The sequence below is a fragment of the Maniola hyperantus genome, chromosome 8 (genome assembly GCF_902806685.2).
Source record: "Maniola hyperantus chromosome 8, iAphHyp1.2, whole genome shotgun sequence".
Classification (NCBI taxonomy): domain Eukaryota; kingdom Metazoa; phylum Arthropoda; class Insecta; order Lepidoptera; family Nymphalidae; genus Maniola; species Maniola hyperantus.
This window is the reverse complement of record NC_048543.1, coordinates 460,339-483,477: the sequence shown is the minus strand read 5'-3', so window position 1 is coordinate 483,477 and position 23,139 is coordinate 460,339. Positions and strand designations below refer to the sequence as shown.

The 23,139-nt window shown below is 37.2% G+C and overlaps 2 protein-coding genes across 2 annotated transcripts in view; one reads left to right on the top strand and one right to left on the bottom strand.

The window, feature by feature from the left end:
* Positions 1 to 2,478: 2,478 nt before the first annotated feature.
* LOC117984400 (DNA replication complex GINS protein PSF1-like) lies at positions 2,479 to 3,866 on the bottom strand. The gene is made up of 3 exons (XM_034971028.2): positions 3,662 to 3,866; positions 3,512 to 3,576; positions 2,479 to 3,024 (listed from the first exon to the last, which is right to left on the bottom strand). Exons 1-3 carry the CDS (start codon positions 3,731 to 3,733, stop codon positions 2,574 to 2,576), a joined length of 588 nt encoding a protein of 195 aa, XP_034826919.1. The 5' UTR covers positions 3,734 to 3,866; the 3' UTR covers positions 2,479 to 2,573.
* A 408-nt stretch (positions 3,867 to 4,274) lies between these two features.
* cact (NF-kappa-B inhibitor cactus) overlaps positions 4,275 to 23,139 on the top strand; it is a 29,795-nt gene continuing 10,930 nt past the window's right edge. Inside the window, exons 1-2 of the mRNA XM_034971025.2 lie at positions 4,275 to 4,854; positions 8,308 to 8,633. Of these exons, the coding sequence (XP_034826916.1) occupies positions 4,502 to 4,854; positions 8,308 to 8,633 (679 nt within the window). The 5' untranslated portion in view covers positions 4,275 to 4,501. The remainder of the gene's footprint in view (positions 4,855 to 8,307; positions 8,634 to 23,139) is intronic.

Sequence of the window (23,139 nt, the reverse complement as noted above, 5' to 3'; positions counted from 1 at the left end):
TATAAAATGAAAAGGTGACTGACTGACCGACTGATCTATCAACGCACAGCTCAAACTGGACAAACTGGAAAAAGGGGTTTGAAATTTGTACAGTCCACGCGGACGAAGTCGCAAGCATAAGCTAGTATAATTTAATTGTACTAACGTATTCGAGGTATGTAGGAAACTAAGAGGTCAATTCGGACCTTCAAAGTAAGTAAGTCAAATGCGCCCTAGTAGACATCAAGTTGCAGTTAAGTACACCTGCACCGAACAATAAGAGTAGACGGAATAAACGTAGGTTTAGTACTGCCTCGAGTACCTAGGTATAATTTGTGCAGTCTAGATGCGCACCTGCTCGCTAGATATTGCCTTGTACCTGTCTGCCGATCCAATATTATCAGATACTGTAGATATTGGATCGCAGTACCTACTGTCTACTGTGTAGTCCAATAAATGTAGGGACTGAAGTATATTATATTATGTGTAGTACGCGAAAGGTCAAGATGGCAATCGGGGTCGCGACGCCCCGCATACTCGCACAACCCCTGCGCTAACCCGGTGCAGCAAGCGCGGGTGAAGTGCGGGTGTACACGAAATCAAAAAAAAATCTGAAAAATTCAAACGAAACCCAGGGACTCTTTCGAGGAAAATACTCATTCGTGCGAAGCCGATGCATGTAAGCTTGAAGGAAATAAATAGTTGGACACGAAAATTTTCTTTCCTCTTTTCCTACAACACCTAAACACAAGCGAATGCAAATACAAATAAAAACCGTTAGGTACGTAGGTACGCCATTGAATCGTAAAACATTGCCAACATTGTATTAGCCTGGGTTTTCCGGGCGTTGGGAAAACCTCGTGCAGTAATCGTTTGGTTGTGTTTATCATTGCCCGTTAACACCGCCACTAATGTTGATTGTTTAGCAATGCGGAATTTTGTACCATTTCCCCCAAGGATGAACAAATGATTAGGTATCTACTTAGTTACATATCTACTTATCTAGTTAGATACCTAATCTAAATAAATAAATTGAAAAGTCCTGAATCACTGACTGACTGACTCATCAACGACAAGCCCAAACCCTTGAATCTACTAAGCTGTTTGCACGGAAGAAGAACAAGGCCGGATTTTTAAAATTAGATTACGAGTTAGCCCTTGACTGCGATCTCACTTCGATCACCTGGTGGCAAGAGACGATGTAGTCTAAGGTGGTAGGGGGCCAAATTGGTTCCCCATATCGGTTCCTAAACGGCATCGTCACAATTTGTCACAATTCAACTTATAACAAAACGTCGAGGTATCGTCGAGGCTTCGGCGTCACTAGCAGTAATATCTATAGTATGCGACAGGTCGAGATGGCCATCGAGGGAACGCTAACCCGCACAGCCCCCGCGCTAACCCGGTGCGGGCGAGCGCGAGTGACGTGCGGGTGTGCGGAGCGTCCCCCCGCCTCATATCCCGATTGCCATTTCGACCTGTCGCGGACTAGTTTCGACAGCGCATATCAGTGGATGAGCAACGGTAAGTAAATAGATTCGGGAGTTCGATCCCTGGCATGTATCTCTTAACTTTCGGAGTTACTTATGTGCCTACATATATAAGGCTAAACTATGTTACATTAACCAATCGGTTCATAAACGTCAAATAATAGCCCTTCAACAAATTCAAATTAACAAGAAATTAATATAAGTGGGTACTTTTTTTAATGAAAATATTACAATAAAACTCAAAGCTAGCCTTATCTAATTACTATACAAATCATGCTAGCGTGGAATGGTGCCAAGAATACTAGCTGCATTTCCGCGCTGGACAGCCAGGCTTATCCGTTGCGCAAAAAATTAGCCAACCCTCCTATAAGTATATAATAAGTAGGTACTTACTTAAATCCAAGTTTATACCTACATATTTTAAGGGTTCCGTACCTCAAAAGGAAAAACGGAACCCTTATAGGATCACTTTGTTGTTTGTCTGTCTGTCTGTCTGTCTGTCCGTCTGTATGTCAAGAAACCTAAGGTACTTCCCGTCCCGTCCCGTTGACCTAGAATCATGAAATTTGGCAGGTAGGTAGATCTTATAGACATTTGGGGAAAAATCTGAAAACCATGAATTTAGGGTTAGATCACACAAAAAAAATTGTGGTCATGAACTAATAATTAGTATTTTTAACTTTCGAAGTGAGTGACTAGGTATACGAAGTGGGGTATCCTATGAATAATGAAAGGTCTTCACTAGTACATTCTAAAACAGATTTTTATTTATTTTTATGCATCATAGTTTTTGAATTATCGTGCAAAATGTCGAAAAAATACGACTGTAGGACGGAACCCTCATTGCGCGAGCCTGACTCGTACTTCGCCGGTTTTTTATCAAAGAATGGAAATTTGTCAGATAAAGTGTTTGTTGTTAATGACTAATCTATTAAAATAGAAGTTTTTTAAGAAAATAAAGCCCACCAACTTTTGATTTAAGTAGTGGAATGTAAATTAAAATCCAAAATGTTAAAACATTAAGACTAAGATTTATTTGTTATATTACTTACCTACACTAAGATTTACAAAATCACCTTAGTTAATAAAATAAAAACAACTGACCTAAACAATTTGTTTCAAAACACCCTGCCTTATTAAAGTCTGACACTCTGAAGTTGGCAAGAAATGTCTACTATTCTTCTTGAGCATCACCACATCTCCATCCTCCAACTCCAACTTGCCATAATCTGTGATGCACAGCACCTCTATATACAACGATTTTGGAGGCCTCAAGTTCTCTGTTAGGTCTATGCCACTGTAACCTATATCTTCACCTACAGACCTCATGTACCGTGCTAAGTTTGTGGAGTATTTGGAAAACCACTCATATTCACTATCCGCAAGTAACTCCCTGACATCTGGTGGTAAGACAGACCCAAATTCCCACCTTAGAGTTTTGATTTTGTCCATTCTGTTGTATAAGTAAGCGAGAAGGCAACGCTTATTTCTCTCCAACGCAGCGTGCCTTACTTGAACTGTTGGCCACAGGGACTTGTTTTCTGTTGCTGCATTCCTAAAAATTAATATTTATACATGTTTTTAATCTTAGTAAATCGAATTTTTACATAGGTAATATATTTTTGACATTACTAGCTGATGCCAGCGACTTAGTCTGCATGGATTCAGGTTTTCAAAAATCCAGTAGGAACTAATTGATTTTCCAGGATAAATAGTAGCCTATGTCACTACCCAGGTCTTCAACTATATCCATGTAAAAATCAGGTCAATCTGTTGCTCCGTTGCAACACAATTCAAAGACAAACCAATAAACAAACACACTTTCACATTTATATTTATATGGGTAGTGATAACACAGTGACAGACAGACAGACAGACAACAAAGTGATACTATAAAGGTTCCTTTTTTCCAAGTTTTTTCCTTTAGAGGACTAAACTTGAAACTGTCTAAAAACCTTTGGCCCTGTATTTTTATTTATTATCCATTTCTGAAAACTTTTACAATAATATATTACTTCTAGGATGCTTGTAGGTATACTTACGCATCGTTCATATTCATGTTAAATAGAACGTGCATTTCTTCTATAATTTGTCGGATCTTTTCGTCCTGTAAATTAACATAGTAAAAATTCAATAACTTTACTAAATAAAATACAATTCATGATAATATAAAAATCATAAAAATTACTTACATTAAATTGGTCGATAGTTTCACGGTTTCTATCCGCTTCCTTTAACAATTCTATGACTTTTTCGCCAAACATTTTTGCTAACAAAAGCTCTGCATATCAGTTTTAGTTATTTATTTATTTTTTAAAGTACGTAAGAGTAACTGAAAGTTAATTATTTACTTTTTAGTTTTGCCTCCAAAAAATATTTTGCCATGACAAGTGACAATGACACTGACAACTAACAATTGACAAAGTCAATAAGAGACGAGCGAATACTCGGACAGTTTGAATTAACATCAAAAATATAATAATTATTATAGTTATTATTCATCTCAAAAGTTAAAAAAATATACTCATCTAAAAACTTTAATTTTATTTCTTGCTACGTAACTATAATAATTTATTTAAATACATACCTATGAATCAAAGTTACTTCAAATAAAATATTAAGTCAAATAAAATATAAAGTAAGAGTATCCGACTATCCCTATAACTTCGTGGAAGGGTTTTTCATCGACGTCTATCATTCCGTCTGCGGTCTATGGCAAATGGAAATTCCAAATTCCCTTCTACGCAGTTACATAAAAATAACACGCGTTTTGACGTGAATAGAGTTCAAAGTTGCTATGGTGCTGCCGTCACTCATTCATTCCAATTTCCATTTTGCATGTTTATTAAATAAACTTTATTTCTGTTCATTGCGCACGCGTATTTGCAGCGATACGGTTGCTTCGTTTATTCGTAAATTATAAACATTATTAAAACATGTCTTTGTGCCATTTCAACGTTTAATATAAATCCAATCATTTATCGTTATTTACGTTTACTGTTATAGTTAAATAGAAGTGTAATATATTAAAAATGAGTGCCAAAAAGGTTAACGAGACAAACACCAAAGTCTTCGAGGACGAGAACACAGACTCTGGTTTTCTGTCTGGGCCGCTAAGCGAACAGCTGCTGTCCTCAGAAGACCTCAGTAAAGAGGCTGATGCCCCATCAGTGCCTGATAGTGATAAAAAAGTGATTAGTGAAAGTTCAGGAATCGACAGTGGTGTGATTGAGGACTTGTATTTGTCTGAGTGTCTAGTAAATATAAAACTATGTGACCCTCCACCTGCGCAGACGACGGTGCCTTTGATCCAATTGGATGATGTAAGGAGTCAGGATGATCTTCCACTGGCGATATTGTTCCAGCAAGATGACGACGGAGATACGTAAGTGTCGTAGGTCACACAACTTGAGCTGTTGTGGAAACTAGTTGTAATTATTAGTGGCATGTAAGAAAACATGTACAATCACTACTTAGATAATTACTTAGTATATTATACTCAGCCTACTATTTGCATTACATTTACATATTATATGAAACGTTAAACAAGTAAGTAAGTATTTTGTACATAGTGATACAGGGACTTAAGGACCAGCAGAACTCTAAAGTACTTTATTCAACTGTTTTTCAATATGGTTTAAAAAGGTCTTAACACATCCTTATTTCTTATACACACTACTAAAAAGAATACTTAGTCTTCAAAATAAGATTGAATATAGGCAACTTTTGAGCAGCAGCGCTCTATCATATGCTGCATCATCACCTTCTATTCAGTGTGATACAGTCAAGCATAAGTGTATAACAACCCCTGTTGTCCAAAATACACCAATCAGTCACACACAACACACACAGTCAAAGGCAAGCATCTCACAGCAAAATCCATACTAAGTAATAATATAAATGCAACAGTGTGTCTGCTAGCTTTTCATAGTCCATCTGTTTAACCATTTATGGTGAAAGTATGGTACAGAGGAAGCTAGCATCACAGGGAAGGACTATGGGGATGAAGTTGCTAGCATCAGCTAGTTGTTAATAATTCATGGTAGTTTTACTTAATTTATCAATATCATCTATATTGATAAATTAGGTAAAAAATCAACTTTGAACTAATTTCACAGATCTATAAAGAACCTTAGTAAATCCACAGCAGTAAAAGCTACTTAGTTGTAACTTGTAACATAAGTTAGGTAGCCTACATTAAAATGTCTGGTGTTATGTTGATACGTTATCATTATTTTTAACCTCTAACATGTCAAAATACTGCAATTATTTATTCTTAAATGAATTCTATCAGTCTCCACTGAAAATACCTAAGCTCATGACTAACCAATATTAAACAAGTTCATACCAATGCACTCATCCATACTAATATTATAAATGCGAAAGTGTGTCTGTCTGTCTGTCTGCTAGCTTTTCACGGCCCAACCATTCAACCGATTTTGATGAAATTTCGTGCAGAGTTAGCTTATATCCCGGGGAAGGACATAGGCTACTTTTCATCCCGGAAAATTGATGAGTTCCCACGGGATCTTTAGAAACCTAAATCCACGCGTACGAAGTCGCGGGCTTCAGCTAGTACTTAATAAATAAATAATTGAGCATTTTACTCATTGAAGTAATAATACTAAAGAAAGTACCGCAAACAATTCCACCCTCACCACCTGGGTGTCTGGTGTACTTCGACCGTTGTGCCAGATCCTTTTTACCACGCACATGCAAACTGTGGAATCAACCCACCATCACCACAATTTAATATTTTTTGTGTAAAAATCTGAAAACCGTGAATTTGTGGTTACATACAAATTCACGGTTTTCAGATTTTTCCCCTAATGTCTGCTACAAGCCCTATCTACTTGCCAAATTTCATGATTCTAGGTCAACGGGAAGTACCCTGTAGGTTTCTTGACAGACAGATGGACAGGCAGACAGACAGACAAGAAAGTGATCCTATAATGGTTCCGCTTTTCGTTTTGAAATATTGAACCCTAAAAATCCTGGCTTTTGCAATCTATTCTTCTTCAGAAGTCTTGATAACTGTGACTCCTGTCATGTAATTGGACCTAAAGTGAGTAGAATCAGTAACTAGTTAGAACTTGTTACATTGCTGCTGGCAACTAGTCCTTATCATAATAATTTGTTTAAATAATATCTCCACCATTATCAGTTGTTACTAACATCCATTTACTTAGCATGAGTGTGCACATCAATCATAATCATAACTCATCCCACATTTATTCTAATTCTATTCTGTTAAAATAGTTTAAAAAAAAAAAAAAAAAAAAAAAAAAATTATAATTTTAAGTAATCTAGGTATAACAGAAGGCCAAACCTTCTGTTATACCTAGATTTAAATTTAAATAATAATTATGTATTTACGCTGTTGATTACTTTCAAATAAACAAAAAAAAAAAAAACTGTTCAAACACCACTGTTTAACCACTGTACAGTTCAGAAACAAAGGTAATTAGTTACACACACACCAGAACATAGCTAAGCCTTATAGGCACATGGATACCAATAACATCCTCTTGTTGGACAAAACTAAGTAGATAACCATTCACTAAAATGCAGTTTTCGATTTCAAGGTGTTTTGGTGGTAGGTGTTCAAGGCTTTAGTTTATTTATATATTTTTACTGTAGTGTTTTTACTTACACTTCAGTCCTTTATTGTAGAAAAAAATACATATATTTCTTACTCTTCTTCTTCCATCCAAGTACTCCAGCACTAACCAGGTAAATAACCCTCATCTAGTTATTTATTAGTTCTGTCACCTAGTTACCTATTTATTTCAAGTATATAGTAAATAGTTACCTAATTAGCTAAATGACGATTCAGTTTAGTTAATGGACTCAATCATTTGTTTGCCGTCTTTCATCAGTGGAAACTTTCTAGATTGGTCAAGTGTTTCTATTAAAGTCAAACAGTTTTATATGAATTGCTAACTCACACCAGCTTTGCTGAGCAGAAGTTGTGTAAATTCTCCCTCTTAGCAGGGCTCTTATTATAGTAGAGAGAGCCTCTATGCAAAATTCCAAGTTACTAGACTCAGCTGACTGAGGTAATATGTACATATGTAGGTAGATTATGTCTGTATGCCATGTTTATTTCCACTTCCCAGGTTGCAAGCTATCTCCTTGCCAAATTTTGTTGAAATGGGTTTCGATGTTAAGACGGGAAAAAGTAACAAACAGCTAAACAGACAGTTTTACTTCAATATTTATAATATTTGAGTGGAACTAATGATTTTAAGCTTATTTCGTGGTTTAACGACATATTTTAATGTAGATAACGGGTACATACGTACCACGATTAATTTGAAGTTTTTATTTGTCGACATTTCAACCCAATTGCACGGGTCGTGGTCACGACAGGACGCTGCGAGAGATGAAGTTCGAGCTGTCAAGGGCAATTTTTAGCAAACTACCCTCTTTCGTGTACTTTTCGCTGGAACTTCACGAGCTGTCCGGCAAAATACACTCACAACTCTCGCAGCATCGCAGTTCCGTCGTGACCACGACCCGTGCAATTGGGTTGAAATATCGACAAATAAAAACGCCAAATTAATCGTGGTATATACCCGTTATCTAAATTAAAATATTGGAGTGGAAGTATCGATTTTGAGAAGATAATCAGTGGAAAGACTAAAGGCACGATTTCGTGGCACGCGGCAGATGGTGAACAGTTAGGGAAGCCTCGACGTTTTGTTAGAAGTTCTCTAACTGTCGTCAACTGTGGTCGGGTAGCTTGCACCTCAGACCTATAGCAGCCATGTCGTGATTTCCTCTAATCCCAGCTAGTTGCCTCAAAATGTCTAACATTTTCCATTTTCCCTTGTAGACAACTACACATCGCGGCAGTTCACGGGTGCGAGAAATCAGTTGGCACACTCATCAACGTGTGTCCTGACAAAGCGTGGCTAGACGTTCCCAACGACCACGGCCACACGCCCCTGCACTTGGCCGCTATGAGCGGGCAGGCCACGGTCACGAGGATGCTGGTCATCGCTGGAGCGTCGGTCGCGTCCAGAGACTTGACGGGCGAGACTCCACTACACAAGGCGGTCGCCGGCAACTACACAGAGTGCCTCCGAGGCCTGCTGACGCCAGTCACAGACCGGCCGATGAGGAAGCTATCGACTGTTATAAACCAGAAGAATTACAAAGGTCAGTTCGTTTTCTTCAAGTGCCACTTGTTTAAAAAGCAATGGTTGATATGGTTAATATTTTCTTAACAGCCAACCAAAACTTATATACCTATACATATATGGTATACCCATAATACCCTCCATTTTCTACAATTTCTGGGTGCCTGGTGCACTTCAACCGCCCATTGCGCCATTTTTCCATGCACATGAAAACTGTGGAATCAATTCCCTTCGGCGGTGTTCCTACTAGATTTCAACATGGGCTCATTCAAGGGGCGGATCAACATTCAAGCATCAGTTTTCAGTTCCACTTTTAATATAGGTACCTTCAAGTTAAGAGTGATTCCGCCTTACGCTGCATCATCACTTGCCAGCTGGTATGATTGCAGCCAAGCGCTAGTCTATAAATTAATAAAAAAACTGCCCAAGTGCGAATCAGACTCGCGCACTGAGGGTTCCGTACTACAATCGTATTTTATTGACATTTTGCACGATAAATCAAAAACTACTTACTAGATCTCGTTCAAACCAATTTTCGGTGGAAGTTTGCATAGTAAATCATTCTCTTATTTTAGAAGTTACAGGGGGGGGACACATTTTACTACTTTGGAAGTGTCTCTCGCGCAAACTATTCAGTTTAGAAAAAAATTATAACAAACCTCAATATCATTTTTGAAGACCTATCCATAGATACCCCCCCCCCCCCCCACACGTATGGGTTTGATGAAAAAAAAATTATGAGTTTCAGTTCTAAGTATGGGGAACCCCAAAATTTATTGTTTTTTTTCTATTTTTGTGTAAAAATCTAAATGCGATTCACAGAATACATCTACTTACCAAGTTTCAACAGTATAGCTCTTATAGTTTCGAAAAAAAGTGGCTGTGACATACGGACGGACAGACAGACAGACAGTCATGACGAATCTATTAGGGTTCCGTTTTTTGTCATTCGGCTACGGAACTCTAAAAAGGGGTCCCATTATTTACTACACCGTCGAATAAATTAACTCTGTTTTGTCCTCTGCGCTTACGTAATGCGTTGTTTACCTCTCGGTGCAACTTACACGTGTATTTGGCGTTGAAAGCTATTAAGGTTTGCTGCAACTAATCCGGAAATCCCATGCCATTCCGATGCTGCTCTATATGCACCAATAATGCACCGATGCAGCGCTATATGCACCAATAATGCACTAGCCATAGTGTCTTGTACTTCTGATTCAGTAGTAAACTACCCAATCGGTTTTTCCATCTATTAGTCTGAATGAGAAATCAAAATGGTTTGTTTTTTCAACTTATCGATTTGCAGAATTATTTTGAGTAATAAAAGATTACTAATGCTATCTCAGAATGACTCTCTTTATATTTTGTAGGTAATATTTATTTTATGAACAATCACTAGTAATGTTATAAACTAGCTGATGCCCGCGACTTCGCCCGCGTGGATTTGGGTTTTTAAAAATCCCGTGGGAACTTTTGATTTTCCAGGACAAACAGTAGCCTATCCGTAGTAGCCTGTCCCCAGAATGCAAGGTACCAAATTTCGAAAAATATTAAAACGTATGATTCTTTAAAAATCTCGTAGGATCACCACAATCTGGAAATACATGGTTATAAATTTTTGAAAAAAATTTAACATGGCGGCTCTATGGTACTCTCTCATTTTTAAAAGTTGAAATTAAATATTTGTCTTTTTCAATTTTTTTTCATCATAAATCCATACTAATATTATATACATAATATTATTATAAATGCGAAAGTGTCTGTCTGTCTGTCTGTCTGCTAGCTTTTCACGGACCAACAGTTTAACCGTTTTTGATGAAATTTAGTACAGAGTTAGCTTACATCCCGGGGAAGGAGATGGGCTAACCTTTTAGGTAGGCTTTTTATCCCGGAAAATCAAAGAGCTCCCACAAGGTTTTTAAAAACCAAAATCCACGTAGACGAAGTCGAGGGCATCATCTAGTGCTTAATAAGACTTGTTGCACTTATACAATAAGACCTAGAGAGTGGCATAGGCTACTTTTTATCCCGGGAAATCAAAAACTTCCCAAGCAATTTTTAAATTCCTGGTCAATATGATTAGAGGTAGGTACCTAAATGTTGAAGAAATATTTACACTGAAAAAAATATTAATGAGCTGAGCTAACTTTATACCAATTGTGTCTCAAGCAGTTAACTTTATCCACTATAAATAACTGATAACTGACAAGACCTCAGTTATGTGTCATAGGTTACAATAACTCTGATAAGCCGGCGCCATCTCAACTTATCTAAACCAAAACATCATCAAACTTATTTACATAGTTAGATAGTGTGGCTAATTCCGTTGTACACAATCCTAAACTAAACTAAAAAGGCACATCTAAATCTATTGCTATCCCTTTCATAATGTTGCTTGTGAAAAAGGATAGCACTAGATTTAGACCTGTTAATTTAGTTTAGTTTAAAGATTGTGTACCAGAGAATCGGCCCCAATGTGGACCTCCGACTGCGTATTCGCATTTTATATCAAAATATACCAATACTAGGTGATGCCCGCGACTTCGTCCGAGTGGGAATAAGTTTTTTAAAAATTCCGTGGGAACTCTTTGATTTTCCGCGATGAAAGTAGCCTGTAAATGAATTTATTAATTATTAAACTAACTAGACTCTGGTTAATCCTCGAAAACCATACTTAAATGTAAAAACCCATGCTAATAATATTATTACTATGAATTTAATGAGTGTGCATCTTATGGAAGGTCAAAACTTGATTTTATATTGCATCATTAACGTACAAATGTTATATTCAATATAATAGTTAGTCAAGGTGACTAATTATGTTGTACGTTAGTTGTGTACAATCTCTAAACTAAACTAAATTGACAGATCTACTCTAAAGTACAGCTGCGGAATTAGCCACAATATATCAAGGCTTTATAAAAAATTAAAGAAATGAAGGATGTTTAGGAACGAAGACAATATTTTTTAGCAGACCCTAGCTCAAAGCGTAGTGCAAAAAATAATACTTAGTACCTACTAGGGTAGTACTTTATATAAATAGTTTAATTTTTAACCATAGAACTGTTGGTAACTTCATGGTATATCAGAAGAATCTAGAATCATGAATAAAGAAATCTTACGTTACAGGCAGAAAAAATGAATTGTTATAACATTTAAAATTGTTAGACATGGTGGAGAAACAATAAATAATTGATGCATTATTTGTGAAGTAAACATCCGTATCGCCATGGGAAAATGGGGTTTTTGTGATTGAAGATTAAAATAACGGATATAAAAGTTGTTTGCGGATACGAATGCAGTTTACCTTCACCCGATGGATGCCATTGTCCGCTTGAAACTGTCGCATGTGCAATGCGCATCGGAACATGCACGCGAACACACGTCATTTGATTCAGAAAGAAAATCAGTCAAGTGCGAGTCGGACTCGCACACGAAGGGTTCCGTGCCATCGTACAAGAGTAACACTATAGGGCCGGTTGTTTCAACAAATTTTGACGGACACGTAACCTTTAAATATGGCGCTAACGAACGTAAGTATAGAAAAAGCGTTGATTCAGCATCTATTAGCGCTAACGTTCGTTAAAATGTTACGTTTACGTTAACCAGTGCTGGCGCCATGCGCCTTGGTAATCGTCAAATCAGTTCGTAACTTCATACTTCCTACATACAGAACGTTTATTTACAAATTATAATGGAATCAATTTAATTCAATGCTTTAATGGTAGTTTTTTTGAAGATGAAAGAGAATGTGTAAGAAAGAAAAAGTGTTTAAAATGCGAAATAGCAATATTAACAACTATATATTTTAATATTAAATGAAATAAAAAAGGATACGGAGAAATAAGTTAATTTATAGGGTTAGTTTCGCAACCAAAATAACAATGACGAACGGTTTTTTGTACAATGAAGCAACGCTCTTAAATTAACAGATGTTAAAGTTCGTCTACGTCTGTTAAATTTTAACGAACGTATCTTACGAAGACCAATGGTTTGAAACAACCGGCCCTATATGTATTGTACGCGACAGGTCGAGAAGGTAATCGGGATATGATGCGGGGAGACGTCCCGCACACCCGCACATCACCAGCACTCCCCGCATCGGGTTAGCGCGTGAGCTGTGCGGATGTGTGGTTCCTCCCCGATTGCCATTTCGATCTGTCGCGTACTATACTTTTTATTTATTTTTAATTTGTTTGGTGGCTATTTTAAATTCATGCCATCTTGGTTTTTATTATTTGTTGTTATACTTATCCTGTGGTTACTAACTATTAGATACGGTTCATGAGAAACAGACAGACGGACGGACAGCGGAGGCTTAGTTATAGAGGGTCCGTTGGCACGAAGGTCGAAACCCTAGATGAATCAAGTTTCTCTAGGATCTTGAATTGAATTGTAGTAGAAACCTGTTTTCAGACGCAGACGCTTACGCGTTTAGTCGTCAGTTTAACTTGTCAAGGTCTTGATTACGTTCTAAGGCATCAAGTTCCCACACCATCAGGAAAATGCTCAATCGAAAACATGAATGCGCTTGTGGTACTCCTGTTTGTCATACGTTACTAAGAAATTCACTTGATATTACTTGAATCATAATTCTATAGATATACACTGACACATTGTTATTTATATTACAATGAAAACTCGCTTTTTTGGTTTTTGTAATTAATTGTTGTTATTGCGACAGTCGAAATACACACTGAAAATTGTAACTCTATCTATCACGGTTCCTGAGATACATCCCACTGACAGACAGACGGACAGCGGAGACCTAGATCCCGTTGGCACCCGTCATGTACGGAACCCTGAAAAATCAAAAATCAAGGCACTCCTGTTTGTCACACGTTTCTAAGAAGTTCACTCGATAGTACTTACTTGAATCATAATTCTATATACACTGACGCTTTGTTATTGATATGTTTTAAGGAAAATTTGGGTACTCCACTTCCCCAAATGCTTTAAAACATCCTTATACAATCTAAATCTTATGTTGTTTTCGTCTTATCTATACCTAATCTAGTTGTAATTATACGAAGTTACAACTCGTGTGGTTACAGTACACCGCCAAATATTCTAAACGCTGCAAAGGACATTTCCAACATTAAAGAACATATTCAAGTGAATTTTAATAAATGCACGAATCGGACAGATGCAAAATGTAAATTGTTACTACGATAAATTTTTTTTTCATTCATTTTAATGTGTTGCTAATCGCAAATCTCGAGAACAGCTGAACCGATTTCGCTAATTCTTTTTTCATAATATTCCTTGGGAGTACGGGAATGGTTCTTACGGAGAGAAAAAATTAAAAAAATTCCTGAAAAAGAATCGGCGGTACGAAGTTCGCCGGGGCAGCTAGTTTATGATAAAACATGAATTTGTCACTGGAAGATTCCCAAGATTATTTTTTAAATTGATAAAAGGCTGAGACATTTTCGATGTACAAATAATAATATTAACCCCAATAATACGAACCCAAAAATACACTTTTAAAAGCAAGCTCGGGTTTCCCCGCAATGTGAAAATTTCATTAAATTCATATTAGTGTCGGCCGAAGCAATAAACTGGCGAGTTCGGTTTTCCCACCATTCTTACAATGTTTATTTATTATACCTACTCCCGCCTGACATTTTCAGCTGCGTATATCAGTACCCTTATTATAAATGCGAAATTGTGTGTTTGTTTGTTGGTTTGTCCTTCAATCACGTCGCAATCAACGGTGAAAACGGATTGACGTGGTTTTTTGCATGTTTAAAAAACAAAGAAGGCAGTTTTCAATCCATACTAAAAGTATAAATGCGAAAGTATGTCTGTCTGTCTGTTATCTTTTCACGGTCCAACAGTTTAACCAATTTTGATGAAATTAAGTACAGAGTTACTCGTAGCTTGCATTCCGGGGCATAGGCTACTTTTTATCCCGGAAAATCAAATTCCCACGGGATTTCAAAAAACCTAATTCCACGCGGACGAAGTCGCGGGCATCAGCTAGTTCATCTATATCTATACTAATAAATAAAATTGAAATGTCTGTCTGTAATTTCGAAATATGGTTATTTGAACTGTACCATAACTGAATCACACGTTTTCAAAATTTTTGTGTCTTTGTCTGTTTGAACCGGCTAATTTTCGGAAAGGCTGAACCTATTTTGACGAGACTTCACAGACAAGTGGAGGATTAACCAAGGAGTAACATAGGCTACTTTTTTTTACTTTCAAAAAAGGAGTTGCGTTTCTCTACCTATATGCACCGAAATATCCGAGATTTCCAAACCGATTTGCGTAATTTTTTTTAATCAATAGAGAAACTTTGCGACATTGACCATAACAATTGCATTCCTAAATCATGGTGATCCCACGAAATTTGTTACAAAGATATCTTACATCCTGGGGACGGGCTACTACGGATGGGCTACTTTTCGCCCTGAAAATCAAAAGTTCCCACGGGATTTGTAACACCGAAATACACGCGGGCGAAGCCGCGGGCATCAGCTACTTCTTTGATACATTAGAAAGAAAGAAAGAAAATGCATTTATTCGTTGTTGGTGTCACAAATAAAAATACCTGCATGCATTTGGATTTACCCATCGAGGCCGCCTGCGATAAACGTTATTACCATAAAATGTTAATGCTCGGTTTTAATATATTTTTTATAGTACCTATCAAGTATCAGCGTCACATTTTGCTTACACAAGAAAGTCCCTGTGGCTAATTTCGTTATAATTCCCGCAATTTGCTAATGCGCGTGGCCGCCATTTTAGTGACGTCAGCACTAGACTGCTTTCGGCTGACGTCAAAATGACGTCATTTCGATGTTAATGAGACATCTATCGCAATAAATAGGTATCGCAACGATAATAATCCTTCCGGTTGGCCGAGGCTTACTACCGGGACCTGGTCTCCTCGGAGGTGAACTTCCGAGGACTGCGGGAGTTCGCGCACGCGTGGCACAGGAGAAGGAGCTGCTCCGAAGTGCGGCAGCGACGACGGAGAAGAGGACGCGGAGAGCAGGAAGAGGAGGAAGGAAGCGAGGAGGATGACGACGACGCGACGAGCTCAGAGGAGGGAAGCGAGAGTTAGGTATCCAGATACGCAATGACAGGAGAGGATGTGGGAAACAGGAGACACCACGAACGGCGACGGGAATCTCCCGTATCTGTGATGTCTGCCTCAGAATGGGGAGAGTGACATAATGGGGACAAGGAAGCAGAAAGGAAAGAACTTGTAGGGAGTCAAGAAAGCGCCCCGGGAAAGAGCCACCGAGCAAGTACCGAACGGGCGCCCTCCCGCGTTTCGGCCCATATAACCGCAAGGTTGGTGGGGCCATGGGTGGTGGTGGGTTGGCCGAGGCTTCCGCTCAAGCAAGCAAGAGTATCATAAATTTAGTCGACAACAACAAAATGATCAGAATTATTTTTCAATATCGCGCAAAAAGTTTACCCCGACCTCTACAGTCCACAATCATTAGGCTGATGCGTGAAGTTTTTCGGAATTACCCATCCAAATGTACCTAGATACCGAACTGTATATAAGGCTAAGCGCGCACAACGAAAATAAATCGTTGCGAACAAAAATCGCAAATCTATGAACCATCAAAATACATTAGCATTCACGCACTGGGAAAAAAATCGCATACGATTAATATTCGCAATTGCGGTGCGATGCGAATTCGTAAGAATTTTTGTGTTATATGGGAAAATACTTGAGTCCCGCGCACTGCGGAAAAAATCGCAATCCTTTTATGTAATATTAAGTAGTAAATTATGCATATTTTCTTTTTTGAATCCATATTTAGATGTTCACTCTATTTGATATTTATTAAATGTTCGTCTAACGTCTTGTTCATGTTGGTACAGTATTCACTGATTTCGGGTCCCTGTCTTTCGTGGTGCGAAAATAAATCGTGGTGCGCGTAGGGTTAATATTCGCATTGCGATTAAATTTCGCATTGCACATGCGGAAAAAATGGCATCGCAGTGCGCGCTTAGCCTAGTTGCGGTAGGTTGGTGGCGGTCACGACGACCCGATGGGTATTCCCAACGCCAGCATAACGAAGCCAACCGGCTGGCGGTGAAAGCATCGGGCCTATTCGCTAACCGTCTGGGTTACCCCGGCCTCTGACTCTGAGAGAGCGTCCATTGAAAGTTAGTTACGTGAATGTGTGAATGCCAACAAGATGCCAACGGATTTTCATATGTAGACGTACGATGAGTCTCGTTTTTATGCAACTAGGTTCGTTGAACAATGAAACGTAAATTCCAGTATTCTGTAAGGAATATGTATATTTTGATGTATTTATATATTTTTATTTTTCATGTACCGAAATTTTAATAACATACTAGTAATAAATTAAGTTACATTGGAAATGCTTATCTCTGAACAGAGATTTTTTCCAGCTTCCCATTCAAGGTTGTGAGTAAGGCGTATTAAAAAGTGGAATAGGTCTTACGGTACTAGAATAATAATTATAAAAATAATACAAGATATATATTATTACGTATCTAATAAGCTACATAAATATCATGTAGTTAATGTTAACTAAGTAATCTATTTGGTAAAGTTCCATCATAATAATAAATACTAAATACTGCACAGGCTCTACTTCAAGTTTCTTTATTCCACCATGATTTCTAAATACCTAAACAGATTTGGATGTACCTATAGGGGCTATGGGATATCTTTAAAATCCTTACCTTATCACGAATGACACTAGGTATATATTTTTTTTTAAATTCAATATGGAGGTTGTATGGTACCATTTTTAAAAGTTAAATCTTTTAACTTTTAATATTTTTTTTTTGGCAGGGCAAAGGTGTCTTTTTTAATTTATTACGACTTGTGTGGCTTCGCGGTTAGTTGCGCAAGCGTTGAAAAATCTGTGTATGTGATAATATGCGCGAAGTAACAAACTAAATATTAAGTAAGTAATTATTATTATTAGTTATAATAAAACACGTTTGAATCCTTGACATTATAATATCCTATTCCGTCCGATAACTCCATGTAAAACAAAAATAATAAAAGTTAAAGACCCTGATAGAGCGCCATGTTTATTTTAAATATCTCTACAATCACCAAAAATGTAACAAATCCGGTATTTGAGTATATGTTTTTGTTTAAACTTGGATTAAAAGTCCGTTCAATTGTAGTTTAATAAAACTCGAGTCCGAAAACCGATTTAGAAATTGGGAGTGAATAGAATCCCATTTTCAATCAATAAAATGAAAATACTACAGTATTTTCAATACACAAAAACTTAATGGAAAACTATGAAGGTTTTCCAAAAAAGCTTGCTTTGTGTAGGTTTAGACGAACAGGCATAATGGTGATTTTTACTCTTGTAGTAGGTAGTATGATTAAAAAAATATACGAAAACGTCATGGGAAGCCATGAAGGAATACCTCAACCGAAGACGTGAGGAAAACCGCAGAAATCGCCGAAGCGGCGCGAGCAATTCTGCAAAGCGTCAAGACAATGGCAGCTGCAATGAATCTTTGGGTTATCCCCTCGTGAAAGTAGCCACCTTCAAGGTACAAAGCATTCACGGGAATTCCAAACATTCACTGTTAGATGGCGGCTTGTTAATGTAGATAATTCAAATTTCAATCTTACCGCAATTTTGCGAAGCTTTTTGCTATTACTTTCTATTTCAATTAATGAGGACACAGATTTCTATTTTTACTTTGTCAGTAGCAAATAAAATAACGTTTTTCAGACGATCCTAATTTCAGACGCAATGTAAGTAAGTTTTTTTAATAGAATATTAGCCATGTCAAATGACTAATATTCCCCTTTCCTCTCCAACTAAGCGTCAAGCTTGTGCTAGGAGTAGGTACGACAATTGTGCAACGGGCGGGGTTTGAACCGTCGACCTTTCCGTTTTCAGTCCACTCCTTTACCTGTTGAGCTATTGAGGCTCTTGTATAATAACTATATTTATTTCTAGTATGTCGGTAGTATAGTCGATTATGTTTGTTAGTAGTGCCTCTGCTAGAAGTTCGAAATGCTGAATGTGTTCATCTCGATGAGATAACATATAATGAACTGAATTCATCTTTCCTTTTGGCATGACCATTTTCTTTTTAGTTTAATTGTATTACCTACCAATTTGGTTTTTTCTGCAATTTCCTTGTGGTTTGAACTTAATTATCGCACACAATGATCTACACATCACACAGTAGCTACTTTGGAGCCACGCCAGTATAAATTATGTTACCGCATGTTTTTTTTAAATTCCGTTGAAATTTCTCAAAATATCTTCTTAATTCTTAGGGGTTCATGTTGAGAACTTCCGTGCAAAACAAGAGACCCAGTGGATTGAACTTTACGTTAATAAGTGCCAGTCAATGACTTTCTCGTATTTGACTCCTATTCGGTAAAATATTATAGGTATATTATGTAGATTATTTATTCGGTTAGTTACATGCAGTTATTTAATTGATGTGGTCAAAGACACCAAATTATTATGATTATGATGATCACACCCATTTTGTGGAAATCCAACAAGAATCCGGGTTTATGTTGGTAAAACCTAATACGGTCTACCAAACCTATTGTGGTCAAATTTTGTTTTAATCATCAGAAAGAGTAGATGTCCCTATATGTATCGTTACATATTCGAACTCCCTTTTACGTAGGTACTTATATTACGTAGGTAGGCAGGGTTCTTTTTGCGTCGGTTCCTCAAGTTTGAGGATTGATCGTGGATCTTACGTATCACTTCTTTGATGGTGTTGCGCCCAACACTTGTTTGCATCCGTGTTGGAGGCCGTGCCAAAGGCATAGCTAAAGGCATAAATAAAATAGACCAAGGTACAGGTATAGGTATAGTAAATCATTGTATCTTTTATTATATTTTGTAAACAAAACAAATATACATATGTTGAGTTATTCTTAATAATATTATATGGGTACCCACAAAAAGTTGTACATTGTTATTGATATTTTTTTTTTTTTTTTTTTATTGATCACGTAAATTTCAAAAATTCATTTTACAATAAACAGTTCGCCATCCTCTAGAAACTGTTTAAATCGCTTTATCCCTAAACATTACGATTATATCACTTTAAGCCATTTACAATAAGTAGTTAGGTAGTTACATACCATAAGGTAGATGTAGATAGGTATATGGCTAGTGATAAGAATAATCAGTAACAATTACATTTTACTGAAATCGGGGTTTTCCAACGACCCTGGTTTTTTCACACACTCAATGAATGAATTTTGTTTAAATAAATTTCTTTGTCCAAATTATGCTAAAATTGAGTGAGATAATTAGGTATATTATATTTTACTTAATTTATATAAATATAAATTAATTAAACACACGGATTCTCATATTTTGTAAGGTTTTACTTAAATAGGTAGGTAACTCGTCACATGGGTTTATGAGAATTGTCAATAGGTAGGTAGGTAGGTACTATAATATGAATGGCAATCTTGTGCGGTTTTTCCATATAGAATCTGCATTCCATACAACTTCCATGTATTACCTAGTTGATAAACTCGCTATCGAGTAGGTACAGACGAATGAGGGCGCGCAATGTTTAGAATAATATAACAGGTAGGTAGGATATAGTATATTTCATATTAATTCAAAAAACAAGAATATAGATCTCCTAAGTTTTACAAACATTTATTTTGAGTGCTGGGCAGGCATTTATTACCTATTCAAATAGACCTTTATGTCAGTGGTATTTAATAACTGTAGATTTTATATAAAACTGAATTTCTGAACTGATTATCGCTATTAGTACGGAAACGATGAGAAATAAATAAAAACAATATCGTTTGCCTATATAAGGCGAGGGCAACTCGACGGTGAAGCGGTCGTCACATAGTTGGGAAAACCCCACCGTCCCCGCCCGCGCCCTCCGCATGCCCCGCCCGCCCCGCGCGACCCCGCGCCGCTGCGCGAGCGCACATCGCATCGCGCGTACACCGTAGCATAATTATTTAAAGAGCGCTGCGTATTTTAGCGTAGATCGCACTGGTGACTTTAAATATATTTTTTTAACTTAGAAACCATGCGGAGTGATTCGCCATTTCGCCATCAAACTCATTTGACATTGTTTGGTTCTACATTTCTGTTTCACTGAGCGATATAAAAATAATATATCGTAGAGAACCTTCAATGGATTAAAAATGTCAAACGAGCCTGGCGGCTTTCATTCAGTCACTATTCATGATCACTGAGTTACCGAATAACCCCTGATTGTACAAGGAGGTATTTTATATTCATTGTTTTCGGAAACGAAATTTCCATAGATCAACTGCTAGCGCCCGCAGTGGAAACTTTGTGGAATTATAATCGATATTACATAATAAACGCGACTTCATTTTGCCCCGATTTTATCATTTTGTATATCTCATGTAGTAAGTAGGTATATCTCAAAAACGTTTATGGTTTTAAAGTAGTTATAACCATTAAGGTTTTTGAGTCTACTATATCAGTTGTCTTGTAAAATATGTTTAAAACCATAAAAGTTTTTGAGATATACCTACGACAATTGATTGTGTAAATAAGAAGTCGCCTAGTGTGCTCGAAGACGAAAGATAACTAAAAGTTTTTATGTTTTGTCAAGCGTAATGTTCAACGCTACACTATAATATCATAAAGTCACTAACACTACCCAAGTGCGTGAGAACCAAGAAATAATTATACCTACAATGACTAATAGAATAAACCTGAAAAATATCCACGCTATCTCGTCATATAAAGTACAAAGGTCATAGCGGACCATGTCCTGTTATGATGTAATTACCATGTACATTATTATAAAGTAATAAACGTTATGTCTTCATCTCCGAAGATCATTGTTAGGTCCATCTGACGATGACGATGAAATGAAATAAATCTACCTAGGTCTCAGATCTAGGTAGATTTTAATTATAGAATAGAATAGAACATATCTCACTCCCGTCTTTACTCACGTATTTAGTCGACGTTAGCCCGACTAGTTTCGAACCCATCCGGGGTCCTTTTTCACAGTTCGCGCACGCGTCGCGGACTATATTTTAATTAGTATAACCACTGATATAAGTGTAGACTGTAGGTAGTCTCAGACACGCATTTCTTTCTTTCATCTTCGTCAACCGATAGACGTCCACTGCTGGATATAGGTCTCTTGTTGGGACTTCCACACATCACAGTCTTGCGCCACCTGAATCCAGCGGCTCCCTGCGACTCGTTTGAATTTGATGTCATCAGTCCAGCTAGTGGAGACTGGAGGGCTTTCCGGTGCGAGGTTGCCATTCTAGCACGATGGGACCCCAAAGCCTATCGTGTTTTCTAACTATTTACCCCTCCATTGGCACTTCCGCTTGGCAACCCGCTGAGCTATGTCGGTTACTCTACTTCTCCTAGAAATCTCATTTCTGATTTGATCACGTAGAGAAATTCCAAGCATAGCTTTCCTCTTTCTCTCTCTCCCATAACTAATATCAACAAGAATACCTAAGCGCTTTTAATTATCATTAATCTTTGAAATACCAGACAAGTTCTTTTATAACGCATTATGTGTTCAAATATTTCATCGTCTCCTTAGCTCGATTTATTCCAACAGATTAGATCGTTCTAGTATGTAATAGAGCTATCGATTTCCACGCCGCCGACGTCTAGTGGAGTTCATTGGATCAAACTCGTTCAAGCGAAGATGACGCCCGTTTCTACTCTGTCTGTATCGTTTAAGATGAGCGCCTTATATATACTTAATACATATACCTAGTACGTTCTTGTTCATGAGAACATATTTTCATATAATCTTCATACCTAACTATTCAAAGGCGATTAACTACTTCCTATTCTACACTAAAAATCTTAAGTCCTCATTCATATTGGTCTGAATGTTGCTCCGTGCAAGTTGTAGCTAAATATTTTACAATCCAACACTTTCAGAATTTATCAATTTTTAAAATTTGTTTATCACAACATTATCACAAGTACCTAGTGATAGTAATTTTCTTTGGTTTTAAAACCAAGACAAATTTTGTTAATATCACAACATAACCAAGATAAAATTAAAGAATCTGGTGGTAAGTTATAAATTCTGTGACCAAACAAGTCAGCGAAATGTTTTCATGTTTTAGCATAACAAATAGTGATTGGAATTGAATTGAAAGAACCTTAACATTTTATCAGCATTCAGGGTTGTGTCAATTAGAGACTTCGTGTAAGACGCAGTAGGTAATTGTTTGTCCATTGCAAACAACTTAGTAAATATGTGCCTACCGTCGTTATCATACATTATACCTGATGTCTACATTGAAAATTTACAGTCATGCGTTAACAATTAAACTCCAACCATTACCACGATTTGATAATAATGGTGCGAGGAGAGATAAAAAAATCAAATTCAGTTCAGTGATTGCAACACTTGGTTATATTAAACGAGGTTGTTGCTTATCACGTGAACCTCAGGTTATTGCAAGCAAGCAGTTGATGATAATGAGGAAATCATTAATTATTCCAGCTGGAATAATGTTGCTGCGTCTAAACTTGTATTACGTACATGACCTATGACGTCACAGT